Source organism: Meles meles, chromosome 21, assembly GCF_922984935.1.
Source record: "Meles meles chromosome 21, mMelMel3.1 paternal haplotype, whole genome shotgun sequence".
NCBI lineage: Eukaryota > Metazoa > Chordata > Mammalia > Carnivora > Mustelidae > Meles > Meles meles.
In genome coordinates this window covers 30,706,259-30,728,130 of record NC_060086.1, presented here as the reverse complement: position 1 = coordinate 30,728,130, position 21,872 = coordinate 30,706,259, and the positions used below count along the sequence as shown (strand labels likewise).

General features: G+C 51.2%; 1 protein-coding gene across 1 annotated transcript in view; it reads left to right on the top strand.

Annotated features, from left to right (window-relative positions):
* Positions 1–21,872, top strand: part of XYLT1 (xylosyltransferase 1) — a 297,158-nt gene that overhangs the window by 213,308 nt on the left and 61,978 nt on the right. Inside the window, exons 4-5 of the mRNA XM_045994345.1 lie at positions 11,187–11,359; positions 12,383–12,585. Of these exons, the coding sequence (XP_045850301.1) occupies positions 11,187–11,359; positions 12,383–12,585 (376 nt within the window). The remainder of the gene's footprint in view (positions 1–11,186; positions 11,360–12,382; positions 12,586–21,872) is intronic.

Sequence of the window (21,872 nt, the reverse complement as noted above, 5' to 3'; positions counted from 1 at the left end):
ATATGATCCAGCAATTCCACCTCTGGGGATGAACCCAAAAAGCATGGAAGACAGGTCTCAAAGACATGTGGACACCTGTGTGCTTAGCAGCATTATTCCCAGGAGCCGAATGGTGGGAGCGACTGGCTATCCACCAGCGGACGAGTGGAGAAAGAAAAATGTGGTCTGTCCTTACAGCGGACCCTTACTCAACCTCGGAATGAAACGAAATCCTGCCACATGCTCCGAAGCATATGAATCCTAGAAACGTGATGGTAAGTGGAAGAAGCCAGTCAGAAAAGAACAACTGTTCTCCAATTCCACGTGTATGAAATCTCCAGAGTGGCCCCATTCATAGAGGCTGAGGGAATGGTGGTCATCTGGGAGTTGGGGCAAGAGGGAAAGGGAGCTGTTTAACGAGAAGGATTCCAGTTGGGCAAGACGGAAAGTTCTGATGGCGGGTCACACAGCAGTGCGGACGTGCTCAGCGCTACTGAACTGTGCACTTACGGGTGGTTAAGATGCTCAATGTTAGGTGCATTTTGGCATAATTTTATACCATTTAATTAAAAAAGCAGTGCAGGATGCTTGGAGGGCCTGCAGGAGACTCAGAGAAGGGAGAGGAGAGGCTCACAGGTGGCTCTGCCAAGAAAGGGTCCTGAGCCCCAAAGGGTGCTGGCCCGGCCAGCCTTCTCCTTGCACCCACGTTCTCTCCCGACTCCATGGTCCTCACTGTAGGCCCTTTCCCCTCACTAGTCCTTCCGTCGGGCTGCTGGTGATCGGACAGCAATGACACAGCAGCTCCCACACTGGAGGGCAGCTGGCCATTTGCCTGACTCCTCAGCAAGGGGCCCCACGCTGCCCTAAAGCCTCAAGGAAAGGTGGGGACCCAGCCCTCCGCTGGTTCACTAGATGAGTGGAAACAGTCCAGTTCAGCGGCTCAGACCCAGGTCTTCGTGTGGGCCTCTTGGGCCCCAAACCTGGGCAGAGCGGTCGGATTTAATCCATCCATCAGGAATCATTCCTTCTCCAAGGCCTTCCCGCTAAGCATGCTCTGGGCCAGGCCAGGGCGGAGGGGTGGTGATGACGTCCCAGAAAACGCGAGACCTGCCCTTGTCCGGGGGTGCTGACAGCTGCCGAACACCCAGGTGACATGATGTATGTAGGCAGCCGCGAGAGAGGAGGGAATCCTGCCCCGCCGGCCTTCGGGGATGGACCTCGAGGGCGTAAGGCTAAGTGGGGTGAGCCAGACAGAGAAAGACAAATCCTGCGTGGTCTCTCTTGGATGTAGAATCAGAAAAAAGGGAGGGAGGGAGGAAAGGAGCGAGCCAAACTCCTAGAAACAGAGTAGAAAAGTGGCTGCCGGGGTCTGGGGGATGAGAGAAATCGGGAGCAGTGGGTGAAAGGGCGCACACCACCAGTTAGGAGATGGACGGGTTCTGGGGGGCTCGCGTACAACACGGCGGCTGTGGTTGAGAACACCGTGTTGTACGATTGAAACTTGCAGAGAGTAGACCTTACGTGTTCACACGCACATGCACACGCACACACATGCACACACAGGAGATAAATATAAAATGTGTGAGGTGACGGTGTGTTAATTAACTAGATGGATGGCGGATCCCGTCACGGTGTATATCAAGTCTTTACAATGTAAAGCATCTCAAAATTTTATACATCAGTTGTATCTTAAGCTGAAGAGAAACAAGGGGCGGGAAGGAGAGAGGGAGGGTAGGAAGTCGGGGAAGCCAAGCCGGCTCTCAGAGGATGGCTTTCCATGCATAGTGCTAACGCTCTGAAGTCTCCAGACTGGAGACTTCATCTCCCTCACCTGTAGCATAACACACAGGTTTGGAGCCCGGCAGACCTGAGTGTTTGTCTTTTTTCTGGCACTCTGTGGAGAAGGTGACTTGTCATCACTTCCTCAGTATCCCCTTGGCCTCAGCAGAGGATCGGATTACATTCTTGGTACCTGCTTCCTTAGACCTTGGGAAAATTAAATGATGAGGCCATGAATGGATAGTGCTCAGGACATAGTAAGTGTTCAGTTTACCTAGACATCATCGTCCTTCTATATGGGTCAGAGGGATCGAGGAAGGGAAATGGCTTGCCCAGGGGTCCGTGACTGGATCGCAGCGGAAGCAGGATTTGAACCCAGACTTGTTGTCTTTGGGGCACTTGCCACCATACTGTGCCACCTTTCTAAGCCCACTGAGAACAGGACTTCTTTCTGGGCACTGGGCATCTCCTAAGTTCTTTTTTAAGATTGTATGTATTTGAGAGAGAGGGAAAAAGAACAAGCGGGGGCAGGGGCAGAGGGAGAGGGACTAGCAGACTCCTCATCGACCGAGGAGCCCAACGTAGGGCTCGATCCCAGGGCGTGGGCTCATAACCTGAGCCAAAGGCAGACACTTAACCGACTGAGCCACCCCGGTGGCCCCCTCCCAAATTCTCATCATGAAACCTCCGCATAGAAATTTCCCAGTGGGAAAAGGCACTTCCGCCCAAATGTGACAAGAAACCCAGAACATGTCAGGGTTTCTCCTCCCGGTGCCACGAGTACCACTTCCGTGCAGCGTGCCTGCCTCCAGTGTGAAGCTGCGTGCCATCTGCAGACCACAGTCATGAGTCACCACACAACCCAGCGGGGTCGGGAATGGATTGCTCACTCCTCTTTAGGGCTTTTGGGTACATTTGTTTATCCTATTGTGGTAAGAACACTTAACACGAGATCTCCCCTCTCAGCACATCTTCAAGCGCACAATCCTGTTGACTAAGGGTTCAGTGTTGTACGGCGGGTCTCCGGAGCTGACTCGTCCTGCTTGTCTGGAACTTCACCCCCGTTGTTAGTAATCCCCCCACCCGCAGCCTCGGGCGGCCCCCGTCCCACTCAATGCTATGCAGGTGTCTACTGTAGATACCTCCCGCGGGGGGAATCGTGCAGTGTTTCCCTTTCCATGAAGGGTGCATTTCACCTGGCGTCATGTCCTCAGCATCCATCCTGATGGGAATGCAAGGTGCTGCGGTCGCTCTGGAAAACAGAATGGAGGCGCCCCCCCGAAATTACAAGTAGAATAAGTATAATCGACCCCGCTTGAGAGAGGAAGAACTGTTGGTCAGAGAGGAACCATGACCTCCTGAAGTTCCCCCCACCCCCGGGAAGAAGCAGAGCAGAATGGCAGGCGGACCGTAGGCTGTGGCTTCCCGGGCAGTAGGAAGCTGGTCGTGCACCAGCTCGGAGCCTCCCGACCTAAGCCCCATGTGCACACAGCCCTGCCTCCACTTCTCTCCCTTCCCAGCGCAACCAGCCCTCTGACTGGGAAGCAAGTCAGAAAGCTGCTCCCCTCACAGCAGGCCGGAGAGGCTCTTTCAGAGTATAAATAGCATTGAGGGCTTTGTTGGTGGAATAACTATTCTGGCCAAGTGACTTCTTCCAATTTGTTTTTTGTTGGTTGGTTTGGGCTTGGGCTTTTTTTTTTTTTTTTTAGCAGTGTCATAGATTTTTTGTGCTTATGTTTACTGTTTTTTTAATTGAGATGCAGTTGACATATGACATACTAATTTCAGGTGTGTGATGCAAGGATTTGACAGTTGTAGACACTGCAAAAGGACCATTGCCATTAATAGTTACCACCCATCACGGTTGTTACTAACGGTCCGAGGCCCCAGCTATGGAGCAGAGCTCCGTTTCTGGATGTTTTATTTGTAAGCAGCGTGTACACAGACTTGGGACCCTGCGCGGTCTTGGGGTTGAGCCTGGACCTGGGCCCATTAGCTAAACAGAGCTTGATGCTGATCCCTGTGAAGGAACAGCCTTGTCGAAATGATGACACGAACACCAACCGTTACCGAGAGTTATTGCATGCCAGGCACCGTGTTTGGTGCTGGACACGAAAGTCTCCGTGACACAGAGGCTGTGATTATAACATACCCACTTTACAGACGGGAAAACTGGGACTCGGGGCACTTGCATGACTTGTCCGAGGTCTGACCAGAGGCATCACTCTTAAGGCCCTGCACCGTGTTTCCCCCTCCCAGATGGCCTTCCTGCAAGGTCACTAACAGCGTCACGGCATCTGTACAACACAGTGACCCTTGCGAGGTAGCTGCTTCTCCAGCCTCTCTCTGGAGCCCGAGGGTTACAGAGTCCTTATCTGACCCAGGACCATAATGAGAAATACAGAGTTCGGGCAACAGGCCGAACATGGCACAGATAGGAACTGGCGGAGCGCTCCGCGATTCTCTCTGCTTGGCCTTCGCACCTGCATCGCAGAAGTCTGCTTGACATTCTCCCCCACAAACTGGCTTTTTAACACTGATCTGAAGCCCACTTCTCCCGCAGTCCCTCATCACTCTGATTCTCCCACTTATTTTCTGTTTCGTGCCACAGGCATCCAATGGGATGGTGAAATTCATCGGTTTTTTTAGGAGCTGGGCAGTATTTGGGTCTCTGTCGGTGAAGACCCACGTCGCTCTGACCACATGTCACCGTGAGCCGCGCTGCAGCTGAAAGTCGAAAGGCATGCTGCTTCTAGGAGCAGGTTTTGCTCTTTTTTGTAATGGCGACAGTTTACTGAGCCTCGTGGCAGTGCTGGGGCTCAGCATCACAGACGTGCCGCCTCCCGTGTGGGACTTCTCTGGGCTTCAGCTTCGTTAGTCATAGAACAGGAGGACAGGAACGCTTCTCTCAGGGTTTTAGGTAGAAGTAAAAAAATACATATATGTGTGTGTGTGTGTGTGTGTGTGTATATATATATATAATATATATACACATATATAAAATCACAGAAATTGCATAACGTGTAGGAGCACTCGATAAGCAGTTGGTATTAGAATTATCAGTAAGCGTCACCTTTGTTCTGTTGCATTGTAAAATGAAAACCAAATGCAGATCATGCAGAAAAGTATAAATAAGAAAGGAAAACTGTCATGTTGCCGTATGAACCTCTTAATATGTGGAAGCATGTCTTAGAAGTTGGTAGGGATTGCATATCAGACGTTGTCTTTTGCTGGGAATACTACAGGCAATGTTCTGTATCAGTATGTATTAATAAGACCTTTTAGGACAATTCCTCTGTTGGACCATTATAAACACTGTTGAGGTCGAGGCCTCAGGACCTTTGCATTGCTGTGCTCACTCCCTCGTTTTATTCGAAGCTTGTTCACGTCTATCAGTGTTCCCTGGCCACCATAGTGAAATAAACCTCTTCCATTAATATGCTTTGTTCCCTTTTTCGTGGCCTGTGTCATGATCAGCAACTGTGTTTTCTCTTTGCTTACTTATTTTGTTGGCTCTCTACCACCAAACTAAGCAGCATGCAGGGAAGGATTCTGTTGAATCCACTAATATGACGAGAACTGGGCCTGGTACCTTCAAGACACCAGATGGGGCGCCTGGGTGGTTCAGTGGGTTAAGCCTCTGCCTTCGGCTCAGGTCATGATCTCAGGTCCTGGGATCGAGCCCAGCATCGTGCTCTCTGCTTGGCAGGGAGCCTGCTTTCCCCCTCTCTCTGCCTGCCTCTCTGCCTACTTGCGATCTCTCTAGCTGTCAAATAAATGAATAAAATCTTAAAAAAAAAGAAAAGACACCAAATGAATGAATAAATGAACAAAAGTGCATTCTGTACGTAGAGACTGACATGCTTTCTTCTTCCATTACCATAGTTTCTTGGGGGTGGAGTTATTGGGTCAAGGGCCATGCATATTTAAAATTATAATTCTTGCTGTCACATCACTGCTGGTAAAGCTGTGGCTGTTTCCAGCCCTCCAGCAGCGTAGGAGAGAACATTTGCCCAGTTCCTGCTTGTGCTGGCTATTTCACCGCAGTCCACTGAAGACGTACTCCTGGTAGAGGAGGCTTTTCTAGACCACAGCCTCAGCAGTGGGGCCGGGGTGTGGAGGGGGCCGCCACATGGGGCGTCTCCATCCTGTCTGTGGTGTGGTTTCTTGTCATCTCCAGCTCCCCACCCCCGTGTTAGAGCAGCTTGCTGGAATGGTCGTTACAGGAGCCAGGGGTGTGCAACAAAAATAGGAAGGTGGTTGTTGGCAGCAGGCAAAGGGCATCAGCCCTTTTGAATAGCACCCCTGCCCTGCCACCATATGGGGACAAAACTCTCTCGTTCCCTTTGTTGTTATTCAGCAAAATGCACTGATGTCCTACTGTGTGCCGGAATGTATGAATGCATGTTACAGTTGTTTCTGGAGCCAGCCTAAGGGTGTCCTGCCGGCTCCATCACTGGGCTTTTGATGGGGCAGAACCTAGGTGAGGGGGCAGCAGGTTTGTGAAGGACCAAGGGCCATAGAAAAGGCCTGGAGGCATTTTTGCCTTTTGAGCTTCTGGGGGTTTTGTTTTCCTTTGTTTTTAAGTGTGGCTGCCGTGGTTTGGGGTTGAGTGGATCCAACTTTTCCACGGTGGCCCCCCCCTTTCCTCGTTTTCTCCCTGCCTCTATACAAGCATCTGATCACATGCATTTGTCTCTGTCTGTACCTGTGTGTGTGTGTCTCTGTCTTTCTCAGCATTTTTGGGTAGGTCTCTCTATATGGTTCTCTCTCCTTAGGTGGGAGTAAGGGGGAGGTCCTGCTGCCTGTGGGTCTCCCTCTGTTTTTCTCTCAGTGTGAGCGTGGCCTGTCTGCAACCCCGTTCCCTCTCTGTGTCTGTCTCTGTCTCTATTTCTGTCTGTCCCTTTCTGCCCCTCTCCCTCATTTCCCCCTCCATGTGAGTCTCCTTTCTTCAGGTATTTTGGTTCGTTCCCACCCACCCTTATCCTCAAAATAGCTGTACTCCAGAAGAACTCTGGGTTTTGTTCTTTCTTCTCTTTGCTACTCCCCAGGCCAGCAGTCTGACCCAGGGACGGCTTTCAGTCTGGAGGCTCAGTTGCTGGAATGATAGTGCCTGATTTCCTGGTGCTCAGCTCCTTTCTTCAGAAGGAAAGCATCCACGTCTGTGTCTGTCTATGAATCTGCTCTTCATTCTAAAACCCTAAAGAAAGTTACAAAAGAGGGCACCTGGGTGGCTCAGTTGGTTAGGCCTCTGCCTTTAGCTCAGGCCGTGATCTCAGGGTCCCTGCTCAGTAGGGAGCTTGCTTCTCCCTTTGCCTTTCCCCACCCCGCTGCTCATGCTCTCCCTGTCAAATAAATAAAATTAAATCTTTTTTTTTTTTTTTTTTTTTAAGAAAGTTACAAAAGGGTTTTTTCCACCTCAGCACACAGCACCCTCCAGTCTTCATGCCAGCCTTCCCCATCTCCCTGCTCTCTGATTCCCAGGAGGGCAGATGGAGGTGGCCGGACTGGATTTGGGCTCCCACTCCTTGCTTCTCTCCTCACTCACTGTGCAACCCTGGGGAAACATGGGGACCTCTCTGAGCCTTGGAGCCTCACAGTGCATTCCTCCCAAAGCTGAATTCCAGCTCCGCACCTGCCGCACAGCACAATGCTGGTGTGCAGCAGGCCCTCAAATGACGTCAGCTCCCCTGGACCAGAGCAGCCAGAAGGCATTCCTTCATACAGTCATTCATTCAGCAACCTGGCAACAGACATCCACGGCTGACCCCAAAGGCCCCATCAGCCTCAGTCACTAAGAACTCCAGGTCATTGTTCCCCTGAGACCTTGGGCAGGGATGAGCAGTGTTACCTGAGGGCCAGCAGGAGCCTCTCCAGAGTGAACTTCCTGTAAGATACAGTGTCTTGGGCCACGTTTAGTTTAGGCCTTTGAAAAAGCACCCAGTGACGTCCAGGTGCAAAAAAGTGGCACTAAGTACCTGTTGTTTTTAAATAATCCTCTTTTGTCTGATAAAGAGTTTCCAAAGGAGGCAAGGAGAGGCCGCTGCCAGCATGGTGAAGATCCGTGTGCTGCCTTTGGGCTGCAGTCATGGGAAGGAGAGAAATAAGCTTTTCTTATACCTTATTATCTTTTACTTTAGATTCTCGCATTCCGTAGTCTGTTCATGATCCACTTGTGAAAACGGGCTCCCATCCTGCATGTCTTTGTACTCCAGCCTTTGTCCAGGACTGGCATGTGGGAGGTTTTAAGGATGCAGGATGGGGTGAGTGGGTCAGTAGGTGGCTGGGTGGGTGGATGGATGGATGGAAGGAAGGACAGAAGGATGAATAGATAAAGTTGCAGGAATGTTTAAAGGGACATGATTACCCCAGGTGTGCCCCTCTCATGTAGTCACCAAGAAAGCCCAGTGTATTGGTGATTGGTTTGGAGAGAAGAGGAGAGGGCGGTGAGGATAACCCTATCTGGTTGCTGCCCAGGCTGTCCTCAACCAGAGCCAAGATGATTATCCCCAGGTTTGCAGCTACTGATCGAACAGCCAAGGAGCCTAAAGATGCTGGGATCCGTCTTGAGCACTTGAAGAGATGGCCTCAGGAGCCTTGGGCTAAACTTGCTGAGATCGCCTCTGTCCCTGCAGGCAGATGGCTCGCTTCTTCCTCGCTCTCCAAGGGCAACCTGAACACGCTTTGGTCCTAAAACAACTGATCGTTGTCTTCTGTTTTTCCTTATTTGGCTGAGAGCTCCTCAAAGGAAAGGATTTTTTTTCCCCAAGTTTTATTTTTCTAGTACCTAGCACAGTACTTGGCGCGTAGTATAGGCTAAGTTAATATTGCACAGATCGATGAGTTGATAAATGGTCGGAAGAGTGGGGCATGGATGATTTGCTTTGAAGATAATGGGTAAGCAGATGGATGGATGGTTTTAAAGATGATGAGTGGATGGGTAGAATGGATGAATGGATGGTTGGTTTTCTGGATGATAAGCCACTGAATGCTGTGCTGGATGGGTAGCTGAATGGTTTGCTGGTTGGGTGGTTGGATTTGGATGGATGACTGGTTGGATTCCAATGGATAGGTGGTTGGATTTGGATGGACAGATGGATGAAAAGATGTGATCTTCTTGACCACCTAGAGTTGGCCTTCCACATGGCAGAGGAACCCTCCGTGCAGTACCTGTGATAGCCCTCGAATGCATTGCCTACCTCCCTGCAATGGCGAATTCACAGGATATTTCATTAACAAGCAGAATCATTATCAACTTTTCCAAAGTCTAGGCATGGTAATGTAGTGTGTGTTTGCATTTCAGGGGATCGGCTCTGGAAACAGACCTGGGTTTGAATCACAGCTGAGCCAGTTACAGCAGTGTGACCTTGACCAAACAAATCTCTTGACCTCTCCAGGCTATGTTTTCCTCATTAGCAAAATGGGACTAATAGCACTCTCCCACAGGACTGGTGAGAGGATTGAGTGAAATGATGGATGGCAAGGGCTGGTCAGTGCTCAGTAAAATGCACTGTGATTGTTATGGTACCGAACCGGAATGTACCCTCCTATTACTTCTTTCTTCATCAAGAGCCAGAGGTGTGTCAGATACTGTTACAGCCTTGTGTGTTTGATGACAAGGAAGGCGGAGACAGCCCCTCTTCTCATGGAGCTGATGTCCCAGTGGGGTGTTCAAACAGTCAACAAGTGAACAGGTACACAGTTTCAGATGGCGTTAAATGCTGTGCAGAAAGTCGCGCTAAGGTGAGGTAGAAGAGAGTGATGTGGTTGATGGGGGCAGGTGGCCTTTTGTTGAACTGTGAACTGATGACGGGAAGATGCAGCCATGCAAAGATCGAGGGAGCTAGAGGAACCAGGGAGAAGGTCCTGAGGCAGAAACAGACTTGGTCAAGGGAAAGGAAGAAGGCCAGGTCGAGGGTGGAGAGTAGGGCAGTCAGGGTGCAGAGGCCTTCCCGAGCCAGATCACGCAGGCCACAGAGGCTGTGCCTTGTGATTTGGACGTTAGCCATGTTAGTTTCATCCTGTCCTCTGGAACAGCCTAGAAGGAGGCTTATTCATTTGGAAGCCGTTCAGCTTTCCACTGATGCTGACAGGCTCCTGATCTCCTGACCTCTAGGCTAAGCACTCCCAGTTCTGTGTTTTCCAAGTTGACACTGCAGGACACCTGCAGCTATGACCCTGACAACATTCTGGGTCTCATAAACCTAGAACCCAGAAGAAACCAGGTTTGAGCCAAAGGAAATCAGGCTGAAGAGAGGCAGGAGAGCTCTAGTCAAAACTGTAACGAACTAAGCCATTGATAAGCTCTGTACCCCCTTGAAACCCTGCCCTGGGAGTGTTGGCAAGGGCAAGGTGGAGAAAAGGAGTCTTTAAGGCTACTTCTAGAATAAAAGACATGTGGAACCAGGGGGATGCAGGTGGGTTTGATACAGGATCTGGGTGTTCAAGGAAAACTGCGAGATGATGGTGGCTGATGTCCAGCTGGGCTGATGGAGTAAATCACATAGTGCTGTTAGGGTTCCATCACTCGGCACCGCTAGGATCCCGTCACTCGGCATTGCTTCCTCTGTGTTCTCTTTCCTCTCTGGTGATCTTTCTCCATGTGGGGTTAAAACGGCTCTTAGAATATACCAGAAAGGGAACCTCTCTAATCTAGTTGTTCCAACAAAAGCCTAGAATTCTGTGTTCTGGGCTAATTAGCTTGGGTAGGTCACTCATCCACCTCTGAACCATACAGTCTGTTGCTAGGGAGATGCTCTGTTCAGACTGGCCAGGCCTTGAGCTCTGGAACCTTCCCTGTCACTGATAACGGAGGGAGACCCTCCCCATCCATAGACTCTGAAGACAGAGGAGGGGATGATGCCCTCCAAAGTACTGCATGATAACGGTTTCATCCTGCCAGATGAGTAAGCTCTAGAGATCTTCTGTGCAACCTCATGCTTCTAATCAACAGTACTGTACTGTGAACTTAAAAATAAGGGGGCAGGTGTCATCTTATCTCTTCTTTCCACAGTGTTTACCAAAAAGGATGCCCTTCGGAGGAGAAGGGAAAGTGGATTCTGGGCAGGCAAAACCAGTTCCTGTGTCTTTTGTTTCCTAGCTCAGAATTAACTGCTCCTTCCCCTTCAGAGATACCTCTCAGTTCCTCCTGCCTTGTTCGGTGGTTTAATCCAAGTCTTTATGTCTCCATCGGCTTTTAGAGCTCCTTGGAGGTGGGAACCTCAGAGCCCCCCACGCATGCACCAGGACAGCGTAAGGGTCCAGGACAAGCTTGCTTGGGCTGCCTGAGGTTTCAGGGCCCCATATGACCATGACCATGCCCTTCAGATTATCCCCAAGATGAAGCATCAGAGAAGCTCCCCATCCTCCCCCCTGCAAAGAACCTGGGATGCTCACCCCAGCCCGTGGTCTCTCGGGTCTTCCCCCAGGCAAAGCCAACAAGAACGTGCAGTGGGACGAGGACTCGGTGGAATATATGCTCGCCAACCCAGTCCGAATCGCCTTCGTGCTGGTGGTCCACGGCCGTGCCTCTCGGCAGCTGCAGCGCATGTTCAAAGCCATTTACCACAAAGACCACTTCTACTACATCCACGTGGACAAGGTGAGGACCCCCGCCCGCCCCCTGCCCCATGCCCCCGGTTGTCACTTGCTGGCTTTCTCCACCAGTCTGTCGGCTCCTCTCCAAGCCGGCCTCCCTTTCAGGCAAGGCTTGTAGGTTGATCAGCGGATTCTCCTCGGAGCTCCTCCAGGAGTCTCTGTGTGTGTGTGGGGTGTGTGTGTGTGTGTGTGTGTGTGTGTGTGTGTGTGCGCGCGCGCGCATGCGTGTAAGCACGTGTGTGTGTGTGCATTTGCATGTTAGTTTCAACGTTCCCAGCTGTGACTTTAGACTTTCTCCATAAAACTTTTCTTCACTGGCCTGTGCACTTCCAGCCACTTTGGGAGGCTGGCCATCCCAGAGGTGGGCACATGTTTCCCATGAAGGGCCAGGTGGTAAATATTTTAGGTTCTGCGGGCATATGCTCCTGCCACATGGACTCCGCTCTTCATTGGAGTGAGAAAGCAGCCCTGAGCAATGCACGTGTCTGTGTGGCTGTGTTCCAATAAAACTTTATTTACAAAACCCCGCAGCAGGCTTTCCGACCCCTGCGCTGTCTTGGCGGGGAGGTTTCTGTTGGTCTGCTGACCCCTTCGTCAAGAAGGCATAAGGGAATTGTTGATCACAGCAGGCCTGTGAGAGAGGGGCCGGTGGAGGAATCCCACCCCTCGAAATACTCTCCAGGTTTAGACACAGTCACACTTCGTAGCTGTTCATTCTCAGACCGCATGTGTCAGTCTTTAAAAACGCAGAGTCCTGGGCACCAGCCCACACCTTGTGAGCCCTTAGCTCAGAGGTGGGGCCTGGGAGTCTGCATTTCAAGTAACTGAAGGAAATTTTTTAAAAAAATAATAAGGTTTTGAAGGCCACTATAGAAAGGACACTCCTGGCTGGAACCAGTTCCTTGGCCAAGTCCGCGCTGTTCAGAAGCCGTGTCACCTAAACAGGAAGGGAGACAGAGGGGGCGAGGGGCACGTCTGCCCGTGTTCTGGGCCGCTGAATGTCCCTTCTTCTCTCCCCGGGGGAAAGCGCTCGAATTACTTGCATCGGCAAGTGCTGCAGTTCGCCAGACAGTACAGCAACGTTCGTGTCACGCCCTGGAGGATGGCCACCATCTGGGGGGGCGCCAGCCTCCTGTCCACGTACCTGCAGAGCATGCGGGATCTCCTGGAGATGACCGACTGGCCCTGGGACTTCTTCATCAACCTCAGCGCCGCCGACTACCCCATCAGGTAAGGTGGCCTTGCTGTCGCTGGAGGACGGGGGCGCAGGTGCTTTGCTGCGGGTCCCGAGGGGCTTTGTGCCCCGGTGACACACCGCGGAGGCCTGGCCTGTGAGCTCCTTCTGCCTGGAATCCGAGTCGGACATAGCTGCGTTCACGGGTACACGCAGGAGCCAGAAAGACCCCTACCCAGCTGGAATTTCCATTCAAGTTGGCTTGTGGGGGGACAAAAAAAATTAGTAAAATGGCCCAGGAGAAAAATAAAGCAGAACAAACCAGCAGGGAGAGTTACAATTTGAGCAGGGGCGGCTGGGTAAGTCTTTCCCGAGAAGAACAGGAGGAGGAGGAGCGAGTGTCCAGGAGAGTGGCCTAGGCTGAGGGAACAGCAGCTGTGGGGTCCTGACGTGGGGCTGTGCTTGCTTGCTGGGGAACAAGGGGGCTCAGGGTGGCTGGAACAGAGCAGGTGACAGATCGAGTAGTAGGAGGTCGGAGAGAATCCTGGGGCGAGATCAGGTTGCTTCTAGAATGTGGGTGCCGCGGGCGTGTTTGATTCGGGGCAGGACCGGGTCTGACTCTGTCGGAAAGGGGAGGGAGCAGAGGGGAGGAAGGCAGGTCTGTTGTGACGGCGGGGCAGTCACAGACACACACGTTTGGGCTGTTTGAGGCTCCCTCTGTGTGTGTGCATGTTTGGTGGCTATCAGCTTGTCACAACTGAAAGGCTTGCCCACGTTTTCAGATTGGGAGGTTCCACGTGAAACTAGAAAATGGGGAACTGCTCTCTGACACCAGCCCCGGGCGCACCTGTGGGCCCTTGGCCACAACCATGTGGAGCTTCCCCAGCAGCCCGCAGCCCCGAGGCCCCAAGAAACTCAGATGCCACCAGGAAGGTCCGTCCCTTTGCACAAACACTGATCTGCTCTTGAAAATCAGCCATAAGCAGAGGAAACCCCTCTAAAGAGGTCATGAGGTTTTAAAAAAAAAAAAAAAAAAGAGCAAGAGAATGAGCTTTATTTCCTGCCAGAAGGCCACTCTTTGCTTGACTGTGTCTTCCATCCTGATCTATTGGTGGGGCTAAAAAGGAGAAGAGGATGGGGAGCAAAGGGCAGGGCCTTCCTTCCTCTGATGGCATGAGGGCAGGGGGTGGGGACAGCATTCCTGCAAGAGCCAGATGAAGGCGTCTTAAAAAATATATATATATATATGTATGTATGTATGTATGTATATATGTGTGTATATATGTATATATATATTTTTTTTAATCGGGCGGTTTCCAAGCAGGCACTGGAATGCCAACCACAGTCTAATGAACCCCCACGTACACATCACCTAGTTTCAGCTCGAATCAGGTCGTAGCCAGTGCCGATGGATCTGTACCCTCCCCCGCTTCCCCACCGAAGTGCTTCCCGGACACCCTGTCGTGTCTGTAAGAATTTCAGTATGCATCCCTTTTAAGCTAACATCCATGTGACTGTCACACTTAAAATACTGACCGTCGTTCTCTGTGCCATCAAATATTGAGGCCACACATCCCCAGGAGTTGGGGGTTGAACCAAATAAAATCCAGGCAGAGAGGGATATTCCCTGTTTAAAGCTAGAAACGGTCTCTGTCTCCTTCACAGTGCGATTCTGGTGCCCTGGTGCACAAGAATCCTGGTGCGCTCCTTGGCTTGGTGGCATCTCCTTGTCTGCTGGGAAGCGCTGGGCCCCGGAGAGGACCTGGGGATGACACAGTCTTGGGTCAGTTTCGGCAGGGTCCACCTAGCACTCTTGAACCTGAGAAAGATGGTGGTTGTTAGAAAGGAAAGATCCCTGTTTTTCTTTTGTTCAGAGGAGACAAGGGTACGCAGATGATGAAACATGGCTGGCAGATCTTAACTTACTTGTTCGCTTGTTCGGGTGCCCAGTCCATAAACGTGTGGTCAGCGACTCCTGTGCTAGGTCCTGTCTGGGCAGTTAGTGAGCAAATGCGCCCCAAGCCTTACCTGATGGTGCATGTTCCCGAGTTGGGAGAACAGAATTAAAGGCGCCATGTGAAGAGTGAAAGAGCTAGAAAATAAGGGGGTGGTGGGCCGGGGGTGGGGACAGGGTCAGGCAGTCAGAAAGGCCTCTGAATGTGCCAAGTTTGGACTTGAGAACTGAAGGCTAAGAAGCGATTGTCAGGCAGATGAGAAAGAGCTCCTTCTTGACAAGAATTTCCCCACCTGGACGCTCCTGACATTACTAGCCTGGATGAGTCTTTGTTGTGGGGAGTATCCCGGGCATGGCAGGACGTGTAGAAGCAGCCCCTGGCCTCGGTCCACTAGATCTGCTCATGCTGAACCCCAACTTGGACACCCACAAATAGCCCCAGACATTGCCCAGTGTCCCCAAGGGGCAGAATCACTTCTGGTTGAGAACCTTTCCTGAGGGAGAGAACAGTCTGGACAAGACATGGGTCAGAGATAACCTTGCTGCATTTGAGAAATTTAAAAATGGAGAGAGTATAGTAAAAGAATGAGGAGAGGCGAGTGGAGAGAGGCAAGTGAAGATGTTCCCCCTCTGTCTTCCAAGAAAGGACTGAGTTCAAAAAACATCCCCAAATGTTGAGCACAGCTAACAAGGCAGCCACTTCCTTCAACCCTCAAAGCAAACTTGTTTTATAGAAGGGCAACCTGGGACCCAAAGTCATGTAAGAAATACATGGCAGAGTGGACATGAGAACCAGTTCTCTGCTGTTCCAAGGCTGGTGTTCTTTCTGCTTGAAGTTGGCCCTTGGGGAAGTCGGCCCGAACTAGAGTGGCAAGATGGCCCCAGGGTATGTAGAGAGCACCGCAGGAGCCAGTCCTGCCCCTCACATGGGACCACTTGGCAGCAGGGAAGGTCCTTGGAGGTAGGAAGGTCACCTGTGGTCCCGCGTCTGCTCATTCATCCTGTAGACCCCTGGTGGAGACCCCGGAGGTCACCTCATCCAAGGTCAAGGGGTGGTACTCAGCCAGAGACCTCTAGAGGTCAGGTGAACATTCCTGTGCTCACGAGGCTGCCCCCTAGGGGCCATGTGTTGACTTGCCACAACCATGGCCTCAACCAGCTCTGCTGGGCCAGGGTGTTGGGATCTCTAGCATTTCAGCCTCCAGGAGGGTGGGTGATGAGAGGCCCAGCAGATGCCTTAGGGTTCGAGTCCGAGTGCTGCCACTTCACTAGCCATACGACCATCTGCGAGGAAATTCAGTCTTTGTCAAACCAGGATCCGATCATAGAACCTAGCAGAGGGTCGGGCACTTACCAAGTGCTCAGTAAATGTCAACTGTTCGTTCCTGAGCGGCATCCAAGGCTGAAACTCCTCTATGTCCGAGGGGCCCGGGAATCCTTTGCTAGACCACATGCCAAACCGATTTTGGGTTTCAGAGAAGAGAGTTCTGGAATTTTTTGTTTTCTTCGCTTCAGTGCTCCAGGTCCCTCTGTGCCTCGGTCCGTCTGTCCTTCCCTCCCTCCGCCCCCGCTGCCATCATTTCTGTGCTCCCCCCCTTCTTCTGCCCGCGCCACTCTGCCAGCCTCATGGCCAGAGGTACTTCACGCCTCAAGCCCTGCTGGTTCCTCCTGCTTTTGTTTCTGCGAAGTCGCCCCACGCAAAAGCATATGAATTTTGCAGATGAATGGTTTTATCCTAGGCAACTCTGATAGGCTTTCACTTCCCATCTGCCGCTCCATCTGTAGCTTCCAGAACCACTACTCCCGTCCTGAGAAGGATGAGCAAACTTAGGAGCCTCCTCAAAGGGGCAGGAGTGCCCATCAGAAGTTTCTAAGAGGCTCTGAAAGCAGAGGGGCTTTCCAAGGGCAGAGCCCACCAACGTGGCTGCTCTGAGCTGTTGTACATTTGACCCCACCTCTCTGTGTCCGCCTGCCCAGCTTGAACTGGGAGGCCAGACTCTTCCCTTCTCGAGCCATAAGGACTCACTGATCTCGACTGGCCCCCAGCCTTGTGTAGGCCCTAGACACTGAGAGCCTGATCGCAGATTCTGAGCCATCACCCTGGCTGTGGGGACAAGGTGCACGGCATTCTGCACCCCAGTTTGTACACTTGAGAAGGGGACCTATTTAGTACCTATTTCACAGGAACGTTAGGAAGCGTCAATGAAATGTTGAATATCCAGGGCTTCAGCACCGTGCCTGACACATAGAAAGTGCTGGATAAATACAGGCTGCTGATATTCTAGCAGTGGAATCCTGTGGGTCTCAACCAAGCTGCTGACTTCTCTCCCTTTCCTCACAAAGAGACTAGCAAAATATCACCTGAACTCCCTCCCATCTCTCTCGAAAGTGGGAAAAGCAAAGTGGGACGATGAAAACTGAATATCTCAAGAAAAACAGGATAGAACCAACTTGTTTGTGAACGAGAAGCATGGTCCTGTGTTTGGAATATGCAGGCTACGTATGTTTAAAGAATCCTTCCTTCTCTACTGTGACCTGACGCCGGGGCCCACGTGGGCTCTGGCTGGAGTTGGTTATGCCTCCAGGGCATGGACGAAATGAGATGTTTGCAAGCACTGAGACTCTACCTGGTCTTGAGTCATCAAAGGACTCGGTGAGTCTGTTGAGTTGTAGGAAGCTACGCTGGGCGACTTTTCATTAGTTGGACTGCAAGGGACCAGACCAAAGCATTTCACACTGTTAGTTGGTTTGGACTCGTAGTATAACAGACGCCACACTGGCCATCCTTCACCAGGCCCTCTGTCCTGGGTCGCATCAGATGCACATGGGAGGAGAGCTGAGTGTATCTGTGGCCCCTCGGGGGGGCTCACATTCTGTCTGGTGTGCACGCGTGTGTACATGCGTGTATGTGTCAGGGGAAGGAGCGTTGACGTTTTTCAAGCTAAATCTGGGATCTACTATCTTGCCTCTTGGGGATCCACTGCCCTAAGGTCTAACCCAGTGGGGCCCACTCTGGGGACATTTCAGTGACCCTTGTCCGTGACCCAAACTGCTGTCCTAAGCTACTAGCAGAGCGCCAGGCCAGGAGCATAAGAACCTCTCTGGGATGCCTCAGCAGGAAACGTCAGCTCATAAAGACAGGAAGCAGGTGTCCGGGCTTCTCAACTGTCCTAAAGACAATGTTTCCATAACATGATGGAGCAAAACTTCCATCCAGGTCCAGCAGACATTCCCTGCACACTGCTGTGTGTCCGGTCCTCTGCTGGGGCCTTTGACATGTATTTTGCCTTAATCCTCATCCCTCAAAACATACCTTCCACCGTGTAAGAAAATAGGAGGAGGTTAATGTTAAAACAGAACCTCTGGTCAGTGTTGGAGAAGTCAGACCCTTGGTTATGCTTAGCACACATCCTGGTCAGCCTAGGACCTGAAGTTAAATTAGTACCGATGCCCAGGCCTCTGTGTATAGTTGCTTCCTTTTCAGTCCTTGAGTCTGCCCAGTGATTCTTTTTTTTTTTTTTTTTCGATTTTATTTATTCGTTTGAAAGAAAGAAAGTGTGTAAGCGAGAGAAAGCAAGAACATGAGCAGAGGGGGGTGCCGGCAGGAGAAGTAGGCTCCCCGCTAGACACCCAACCGACTGAGCCACCCCGGCGCCCCCTGCCCAGAGACTTTTGAATGGGTCAAAGAATTCCTGTTGGTAACAGCGATTCACAACCACAGCAAGTGCAAATACAGCACTTAGTACGTCCCAGGCATAATTCTAAGAGCCTAACGTAGTCCCGAGAGCAACTCTATGAAGTATACATTTTTAGTATGCCCATTTTTCAGATGAAAACACTGAGGCACAAGGATGTTAAGATATTTGACTACAAGGATACAGCCAGTAAGTGGCGAAACCAGTTTTTTTTTTTTATTTTTTTTAATTGAGGCAAAATCCACCTAATATAGAATGAACCGCTTTAAAGTGTTCAGTCCTATGGCGTTTAGGGCATTGATGGTCCAATTCTAGAACATTTGTATCATCCCAGGAGGAAGCCCCGTACCTCGTAAGCAGTCCATCCCTCCCCATCCACCACATCCCCCACACAGACCTGTCAACCACTAATTTGCTTCTGTGGATTTGCCTTCCCTGGATATTTTGTAGAAATGGAGTCATATAGTAGGGGACATTTTGTGATGGGTTTATTTCACTTAGCGTGTTCTTTCGGTCATCCACATTACACCCTATATCAGCACCTCATTGCTTTTTATGGCTGGTGACCCCAGTCCGTTGTGTGGACACACCACCATTTCTCTGTTCATCGGCTGATGGAACCGGGATTCTTAGGAGCTCCCCACAAGCCGTGTCTGTCAGCTTGGATCGTGCTATGTGCTGAGAACGGAGGACCTCATCTGGTTCAAGAAGCTGGGACTCTGTCCTTGGGAGTCTGCACAGCCCCTGGTAGTCAGGGACTCTTGCTGACTGAGCCCTGGGGATGCTGGGGTCAGGCAGGGATGCTGATGGGACATAGCCCTGTCCACAGAGGCCCGTGAGTCCCACTCAGCCTGGCCCCCATCAGCCTAGTTCCCAGTGTTTCCAGTTGGTTGAGACAGATTTAGGGGCTGAAGATGGAAAGATGAAGGTCTAGGGTCTGAACACGAAGCTTACTTGTTCCTTCCTTCCTTCACCATCCAGCTCCCTTCTGGAGGCAGCTGAAAGCAGTCCCGTACTCCCACAGATGAGTTCAGGAGATGGGGCTCTGTCTGACTTTCTCTGTTCTTCAACAGATACGTATTGAGCACCTACTGTGTGCCACTGTGCTAGGCAGCAGGTACTCAACCATGAGAAGAAGCAGAGGTAGATCCTGCCCTCATCCGAGTGGTCAAGATTGAGCCAGACCCCCTGGGTTCAAATCCCAGCTCTTCTGTTGTCTAGCTGTGAATTTGGGCTTGAGAAAATCACTTATTGTCTCTGTACCTCAATCATGTCATCTGTAAAATGGGGATAATATTGGCACCACCCCATATGGTTGCTAAGAGGGTTCAGTGAGTTACTGTACATAAAATGCTTAGCACACAGCACTATGTGGCAGCCATCGTTACTAGTAGAAGGGAAATGGACATTAAGCAGAATGATAAAACGGGCAAACACATCATTACAAAGAAAGGCAGGTGTTCTGAAGGGAGGGAAGGAGGGATCTAGAAGCGCCCAATAGGTGAAGCTCACCTGGGCTGGGGGCCCGGGACAGTCTCCTGAAGAGGCAGCATGTGAACTGAGGTGTGTATGATGGGTGTTAGTACCTCAGCGGAATCATGAGGGGTCCCAGGAGAGCATTCTGGGAGAGGGGATGGCCCGAGCAAAGGCCCAGTGGTAGGAGGGACCGTGGCATGTTCAAAGCTAATGTAGCTGAAACAAAGGAGCAAGGGATGGCCTTTCTACCAGTGAGGTAGGTCAAGGCCAGTCCCTGCAGGGACTTTGGATCACTTGATGGGTGGTTGAACGTTTAGCCATGAGCCGTGTGGTTTTAACGAGAAGAAATCGTATTTGCAATATGGAGGGATCCTTAGGCCTTTGTGGGGACAGCTGGGAGGGAGACACAGGTAGAAGTGGGGAGGCAAGCAGGGCAGGAGGTGGTTGCTTCTGCTGACCCCAGAACCACGCCTAGAAAGCTCTGGGTGGTCTCCACTCCTCCCCAGAGGCAGGAGTCCGGGAAGTCATCATGAGCTTCCTGAATGCAGGCCGCCATATGGCCTTCTGTCGCACAGAGCCTGGCAGCCACCACCTGTTTGGGGACCAGGGCCCCACCTTGCATGAAATACCCCTACAGGGGAGACTCCCCGGGCAGAGGCTAGCTATAGAGAAGCCAGAATGGCCTAAAGGGGAAGGATCTATGGCTATGATATCTCTTTGTTCTTGTAGTTTTAGGCCTACGGTAAAATTTACCCTCTTAACCTTTTTTGCACTGAGTACGTTCATTGGCACTGCTGTGCAGCTAATCTGCAGGATGCTTTTCGTCTTCCAGACTGGAACTCCATACCCGTTAAATGACAAATCCACATTCTCCCCTCTCTGGCCCCCTGCAGCCGGCACTCTCTTTCTGTGAATTTGACTTCATATAAATGGGATCATACAGTACTTGGCTTTCCGTGATCGGCTTATTTCACGTAGCATGATGTTCTCAGGGTTCACTCGTGTTGTAGCAGGTGTCGGAGTTCCCTCCCTTTTTATGGCCGAGTAATATTCTGCTGCGTGCTTTTTTGTTCCATATTTTGCTTATATGTTCGTCTGTCAACAATGGATGCTTAGATTATTTCCTCCTCTTTTCTGCTGTCCGTAATGCTGTGAACATGGGTATAAAAATACCTCTTCACCTCCCTGCTTTCAGTTTTTTGGGGGATACACCCCGAAGTAGGATTACTAGATCATGTGATAGTTGTGTTTTATTTTTGTTTTTTGAAGACTTTCCGTACCGTTTTCCGCATCAACTTTCCAACCATTTTCTGCACAGATTCCCACCAGCAACACAGAAGGGTTCCAGTCTCTCTACACCCTTGCCAGTGTGTCATTTTTCTGGTTTTTTGATAGTAGCCATAGTAATAGGTGTGAGGTGCTTCCTGTTCTTTTTTAGGAGCATAAACTCCTGAAGCAGAGGGCCCTGTGACCCTGGAAACGTCGAGGAGCCGGCACAGCTCTCGGTAGAAGCGGGAGGCTGGCTACGGGGATCGTCTCCCCACAGATGACGACTTTCCAGTGATTCTTCTAAAACTTCGACCCGACCCATATCAGTCCCCTGTGTCATTTCCCACTCTGCTCAGTAGCTGCGCCTGCACACCTCTTCACCAGAAGCTGGAAACCCGTGTGCTCTGCCCCAACTCTCCATCCAGGTCCGCCTGGTTCTACCCCTGCCACCTTTCTCGTGGGCATTCCCACTGTGATCCCCTCTGTCTCAGCCCAAGTCACACCCTCACTGCTCCTGGGTCATCAGAGTCCCCCAGGAGGATGGAGGCAGAGCGGACCCTGAAAACGGGCTGGAGCTTCAAGGCCATCTGGCAAAGCAGTGGGTACCACGCCTTTTGGAAGACTCAAGCAAACGTGCAGCTCACGTATCCCGTCCTTGCGGAGCCCAGGCTGAGCACCGGGCACTGTGCTGGGTGTTAGGAGATGGAACAGAGGCAGGGCCTCGCTCGTTCCCTGGGAGAGTTTACACTCTATGGGAGAAGTGGAGAGCCTCTAAATTCCATAATGGAAGGGCGTCATGATGGAGAGTAAGAAGGGGTCAGGAAAGATAAAATACCTCTACAGAGTGTGTTTAAGCCATGTCCTGAGGGGACCCACCCATGTCCTTAAGGGGGCCCACTATGAAAACAACAGGAGTGGAGGTTATCAGGCAAAGCGAACAGCATATGCA